The sequence below is a fragment of the Triticum dicoccoides genome, chromosome 3A, assembly GCF_002162155.2.
Source record: "Triticum dicoccoides isolate Atlit2015 ecotype Zavitan chromosome 3A, WEW_v2.0, whole genome shotgun sequence".
NCBI classification, from domain to species: domain Eukaryota; kingdom Viridiplantae; phylum Streptophyta; class Magnoliopsida; order Poales; family Poaceae; genus Triticum; species Triticum dicoccoides.
Window position 1 is genome coordinate 27,882,138 of NC_041384.1, and position 6,222 is coordinate 27,888,359.

Genomic DNA, 6,222 nt, shown 5'->3' on the forward strand with positions numbered 1-6,222 from the left:
TCAGTTCGACCAATTTCAATAGGCGTGAGGCCTTGAAGTCTAGCCAAAATTGGTCTCCGCCGCCGGAAGGGTCGATGCTTATCAACGTGGATGCAACAATCTTTCCTCAGTCTACAAGAGCTGGATTTGGCGTGGTCATTCGCGATCATCGGGGGATGGTGCAAGCGGCAAGCAGAGGCTACTTTGCTCGAATCCAAAATCCTGAAGTTGCAGAAGCCATGGCACTTCGTCAAGCTTTAGTTCTTGCTGGGGAGAGAGGTATGCAGAGAGTAATGGTGGCTTCTGAATGATTATCGCTGATCAACAAAATCAAAGAACCAAATTTGGATAGATCCCCTACGGGAGCAATAGTCCACGATATCAAGAACTGGGCTACAAAGTTTAGGTCTTGTAACTTTATCCATGTTTATCGATCATGTAATTTGGCAGCTCACACTCTTGCCAGGTCGGCAGAGTATGATGGTAGATCATGTTGGTTTAATGAGACTCCTAATGTTATCAGGACCATTATCTGTAATGAACAAGCTTATGTATAAATAAAAGGCTGCTGCCAATTACCTCAAAAAAAATCTGGTTCCATTTTTGTAGAAAACGAAACTGAACTCACAGAAAAGTAAAGTACGGGGTAAACATCGCAACTAGACAGATAAACTCCACGGGGAAGTATCAGGTGATACCAACCCACAAATGCTTGCATGCTACCGGTTTAAAATTTTCAAATTTTAAACTTCAATACAAATCCGAAAAGAATCATGGATGTTTACATCACATGTTTAGATAACCCCTAAAAAATTCAGATCAAAATTCCAAATATGCATCGAGAAACAAGAAAGAGAAATCCGTCATGAATCTAACTTATAAAGGATGAAGGGGTAGGTAGTCACAACGAAGGCCTCCGGCGCACGGTACCACGCAAGGGAAAAAAGCCCACAGCACCGCGCCGCGCGTGGGGGTGCAGCGCACCAGGCGAGCGGAAAAATGACCGCACCGCGCAGGGTAGAAAACGGCATCTAACCCTAGCCCCGATCCACAGCCCCACGCCCCTCGCTCCTCCCTCCCTCGTCCGCCGCCACTCCCTCCCACCTCCTCCTCCTGCGCCCTAGGAGCCCCGCCGCCGACTGCTACTTCTCCACCGCCTCGCCTCTTCCTCCTCCTCGCCTTCCCATCGCTCGGGCGCAGGCTGCTGTGGCCAAGCGCTTCGCGGGCGAACCCGTCTCTACCGCCTGCTCTGGGTTCGCGCGGGACGGGCTCCCCCGCGTGGCCGGCCTCGACGAGCACGACCTCGATCCGGCCTCAGCCGGAGGACCTCGAGCCGAGGAGTGCGGCCTCAATCGGGACTCGGCATGTGGGGTGACGGCGGAGGAGGGGAAAGGAGGGGAGCAGCAACCAACATCTTGGGCGGCGGTGGCTGGACTCCATGAGCTGGCCGGCGACGGTGGCGGTGCTGGATTCGATCTGCAGGTGAGAGAGGGAGGTGTGGCTTCGAATTGGAGAGGGACTCCACCGGCGTCGGCCCGCGCGAGGATTGGTGCCGCTCTCCTCGTAGGCCCTCGCTTCAGGTCGCCGAGGAGGGGCTGTAGCCGAGTCTGCATAGTTGAGGGTAGGGAGGGCTGAGGTGGGAGGGGAAGGAGATGGTCATGGATCTACTCGAGAAGGTGAGAGGACGAAGACAGAGGGGGTGCTCGAGGTGGTCAAGGCGGAGCAGCAGAGGACGGCTCGTCCACGAGCTCAAGTTTAAGGCGGTGAGATCCCTTCCCCATCTCTCATTATCTCTGTTTTTCCACACCAAAACACCCAGCCCCCTGCGTGCGCTTCACCTTTTCCTCCTTGTCATCGCTCAACAGGACGGCGGCCTCAACGGGTGGGTGACGACATCTACACCTGGTTCCACCTTGCTGTGGCAAAATAGGAGGCCATTCATGCAGTCATGCAGCGGATGGAGTCCTCGGCAGGTGGGTGATGGAGGCTGTAGATGATGCACGATGACGGCTCCCAGCGAGTATCCTTTTCTCTGTAACAGATTTGATTCTTTACGTTTTAGTTTGCATATGCTGGCGATTGCCTTCTATTTGCGCTCAATCGGCGTATGTATGTGTGCCGGTAGAAGTGGGACCAACGACTTCGTTAGGAGCAGTCTATTTTAACTCACACATTCCTTGAACTGAACAAATACATTTGAGTTCTTCCATTTCTGAATTTATGCTTCTGTAATGTCATACCTTCAGTTTAATTTGGGTCAGTATTGACCGGCTCACCAATCGATTAGGTTTAGAACAAATTGTACTGGATCTTTGTTAGGCATCGTCCTGTATATGCATCCAACTATAGCCTATGCCTGACCTTCATGTTTATCTTTTCATGGTCATGGAAAATTTAATGATCAGCGGATTCGTCAAGGCCATGTCCGCGGCATGGCGAGACGCCCGCAAAGCATTGCTTGCTTCCATGCCGACGCGAGCTGCCAGTCCACCCAACTCACGAATAGCCTCGCTGGTCTCCAATCCAGCGCCCACCCTATGGCACAGCTCCACCGTGCTGACTGATGCTGCCTACGCCATGGAAAGGGCAAGTATCTTCTTACCCTTTTATCTCAGCATGTGTCCTAATGTGGTGGATGGACTTGGTAACATTGTTTGCTACGATCGAGGACCCAGCACAGTTTGTTGTCGAGAGACGTGCAGAAAGTCTGATAGTAGTTGTTGTATTCGAGTTGATTTCTATCCCGAGAGCATCAATCTTGGCACACTCTTTGAGAAGCAAACAATATGCTCAACATATCAAATTGTTCATGAATTAAGATTTTACCATGATTACTTTTCCTTAATTTGGAATATCTCTTTTAATAGGGTTCTATTAAATGTGAACATGTTTGCGTCAAGGCTTTGTTGATGGTTGAAGAAGAAATCAAGGTCGCCAAAACTCGGGTGCTGCTGAATTGCTAGATTACTCCACTGCAAAAAAGTAAGAAGAGGGTAACTTCTTTACCAAGTCCAAATAACACTGCATCCTACTTTGGCTGTTGATATCATCCTACTTTGGCGTGCTCTCCCTCTGCATCGGGGTTCTGATGGAGGCGCTTTGTGTGGCAGCGCTGGACAGTGGCAAGAAGGAAGAGCTCGGGCCACCCGCGATGCCAGGCCGCCGGCCCTCCTCCCTCAAGCTCAAGGCGGCGAAGAGATGGTTGAGATGGTGTTGCAGCTCCGCAGGTACCGACTTCTACAACGTCTCTTGCTCTCTCAATTTTCTTGCCTTCCCTGGAATTCAATGGATGAAGAACATGTGTTGAAACTAAATGAGGTTTGGGCTGTGTGATTGCACCTTGTTTGTGTGCCGGCAGGGCAAGAGATTGTTTTTGCTTCAGTTAGGAAAGAAATAATGAAGTGATATTTATTCGATTCTCATCCTTTCACTATTTTGAGTTCTACTCATGCTTATTACAGCCTGGTGATTAGAGTCAATAGTTTGCTCTTGGGTCTCAAAATAGTTTGCTCTTGGCTCTCAAATACTTCTATTGGTGACTCACTTTCAAAATACAGATTAGATGCTTCACTGAATGTTGTCCCCCAAGAAGTGTCGTGCTCTCCTTTGTTCTGAGCTTGTTGTGTGTTGCGCTTGCGTCGCTGCCGTTTTTGTGTCGGTGTTGCTGCCGTGGAGGGCTTGATTTAATGTACTGTATGAACCAAACAGACCCCAAGTCTTTTGACTCTAACCATTCATTTAGCATGTTGACTATGTACTAGGCAACATCTTAATATGTAGAATCTTTTATGACGTTAAATATAAAACAAAGTTGAATGATAATTGTGATTAGTGTATGATCCTGCCAATTCAACTGGCCCTAATAATTAATCATACAGAATTACTTGCATATGTCCTTTCTAATACTACAGTCTATGTGATCCCAGATTGCAATTTTGTTGGGAAATCTCAGCTTTGATTTAGAATACCAACGCTAACAAAATCCTATTTAGTTTCTGCTGTTTTGGAAAGGTTGCCTACTATACCACTATTTTTTATTTAGCTTGGCTTCAATGTTGTATTGCTGATCGTCTATTTACACACCAAAAAACCATATTAGAATGCAGACAATTAAATGATTCTGCCCGTGCTATCAAAGTGGCCTCTCAGACTGAAGAAGGTGCCACTGCTGAAAATATTGTTCAGCCTGCATCCGTGCTAAATGTTCGTGCCTATGCTTAATATGCAGATATCATACCCATTCTGCATAGATCATGCTTGATGTACAATGATCTTTGATAACACCAAATTATACAGGTTGGAGAGGAAACTGAAAGTGCATCTGCTGAGGATCCAAAGAACATGCTTCCTGACCCCTCTAAGACCAAAAGGTGAAAACCCCTCCTATAGAACAAATTAGATTGTTGTGTTAGATTATGGAACGGCTGCTGCTTTGGTATATGCATTTGATCTCTACTTTTTCTAATATAAGTTCTAAGGTTCAACTATTTTTCTGCTTGCTTCTTGGTCACAACAATTACAAATTTACTGAGTGCGGGTTTGTTACCAGGCTCAATTCCTGTTCTGTACCTCACTGATATATGCAGATTAATCACTTACTCACAAAAAAAAACACAGCCTTTTACTATTTAGTTACTCGCTAATAAATTGCATAATAGATGCCTAAACAGTAATACTACCCTCCCATTTAGGAATTTACGAAGCCTTCCCTTCTTTACAATGAAAAACATTGTTCCCTTTGTATGTTGACTATGTTTTCTCTCTTCACTGATGCGTCTAATGCTGTTTGATCAGACTTTTCTTTCTAGATTCATGAGAGGGTCAGTAAAATATATATGTACCTTCAGCATTTTTATGTGTATTACCATTTCTTTCCTGTTGCATGCGCCTGCCAATTGATTATCTATGGAGTTGGTTTCCTATGTGCTAGGGTTCAATGAGTCTTCTGTTTGTTTATGTTGTCTTGCAATTTTTGTGTCTAATCTTTATGCACTTCCTGTGTATACAACATTCTGAAGATCTAGCCTTTATCACCAGGAACAAAGTTGTTAACGTGTCATTGTTTTTGCTAATTGATCAAATTTAGAACAGGCAATGCCGCCAAGGGAGTTGGCGCACCAAAGAAAGCGAGGCAGTAGTTCTTCCATGGAGCACTTCTTCCATGCCGTTATCTAGATATGTACATACGGTACGACTAAGGTTTCTTTGGTTCTACTTATTCTGCAACTGTGATTAATGGTATGGTGCAGTATGCTAATAACTGTAATATCTCTTCTTTGTCAAGGTATCTTCTATATTCTGCTTGCTTATCAAGCGAAGTCTACGCTGGAAGGGTATCATGCTGACCATTTAATTGAATTTCTCTTACAGAAACCAATATTAATTTATTCAGAGAACATCCTTATTTTTATTTGTGAGATAATTAATAAAGATGTTTATCTTTCCGAGCGACATCGGACATCCTATAATTTTGAGCACCGCCTCGAAGCAACCAGAAATAGTTTCTGGTAGACTTTGGTCAATGTATCCTGCCCTGCATGCTTTGGTTGTTACGAAAACAGCCACCTTTTGTTTCGCATCAATGAGACCAATATCTTTCCCCTTTCGGAGAACTCCGAGCAAGCTATATATAAACTTTAGTCTTCCCCTGCTGCTTCTATGGTGAAAAGTACTGTGTAATGTAGTCTATCATCTTTAGATTATATTGTTCTCTTTGTAGTGAAAAGCGGTTTATCACCGCTTATTGTATATATATGTGAAGAACTCTTCTGCTACTGTTTCCTGAAAACTATGACTCAAGAAACAAGCTTCCTTTTATGCATGCTTTTGCTTCAATGCTTTCATCAGAGCTTCCCCCTGATCACGTCTTCCGATCACAGTGTATGCAATAAATTAAAAGCAATTACATTCCTGTTTATTTTACAAACGCTCTTCAACAACAACTACATCTGCAGAAAGTCAAGATTACTTTCCTACATGACTTAGTGCATCGTTTTCAATCTTATGTGCTCACTACATATAGTATATGAGCTATTCTTTTCATGCAACAAATATATTAATGCATTCTCTCACAATAATTGGCTTACATTCGGCCTTTGCGCCATTGGCGCAACGAGTCATCTAGTAGTGTCAAAGGAAGACAAAAGCTGGAATGACACCATTCACAGCTAGATTTGTCTTTTTTGGTTCTCCATGTGTATTTTGAATTTTGATCTGAATTTTTTAGGGGTTGTTGAAATATCT

General features: G+C 44.6%; 1 protein-coding gene across 5 annotated transcripts; it reads left to right on the forward strand.

Annotated features, from left to right (window-relative positions):
• The first annotated feature begins 990 nt into the window (after nt 1–990).
• On the forward strand, nt 991–5,814 carry LOC119266839. Of its 5 annotated transcripts, none has more exons than XM_037548119.1 (8): nt 991–1,742; nt 1,845–1,999; nt 2,847–2,972; nt 3,090–3,206; nt 4,079–4,182; nt 4,276–4,349; nt 5,071–5,167; nt 5,264–5,814. In XM_037548119.1, exons 4-8 carry the CDS (start codon nt 3,131–3,133, stop codon nt 5,330–5,332), a joined length of 420 nt encoding a protein of 139 aa, XP_037404016.1. In that variant the 5' UTR covers nt 991–1,742; nt 1,845–1,999; nt 2,847–2,972; nt 3,090–3,130; the 3' UTR covers nt 5,333–5,814. The 5 variants fall into 5 exon arrangements, 2 of the variants coding, with proteins under 2 accessions (XP_037404016.1, XP_037404015.1); XM_037548118.1 differs by having other exon boundaries at nt 998–1,742; nt 2,847–2,961; XR_005132163.1 differs by having other exon boundaries at nt 1,000–1,742; nt 2,847–2,961; nt 5,066–5,167.
• Nucleotides 5,815–6,222: the final 408 nt, after the last annotated feature.

Bases quoted from the DNA above. Each gene is read 5' to 3' on its own strand.
- LOC119266839 (XM_037548119.1), top strand. From the start codon at position 3,131: ATGCCAGGCCGCCGGCCCTCCTCCCTCAAGCTCAAGGCGGCGAAGAGA. The intron at 3,207-4,078 runs GTACCGACTTCT...AAACCATATTAG, and splicing joins ATGGTGTTGCAGCTCCGCAG to AATGCAGACAATTAAATGAT. The intron at 4,350-5,070 runs GTGAAAACCCCT...AATTTAGAACAG, and splicing joins GACCCCTCTAAGACCAAAAG to GCAATGCCGCCAAGGGAGTT.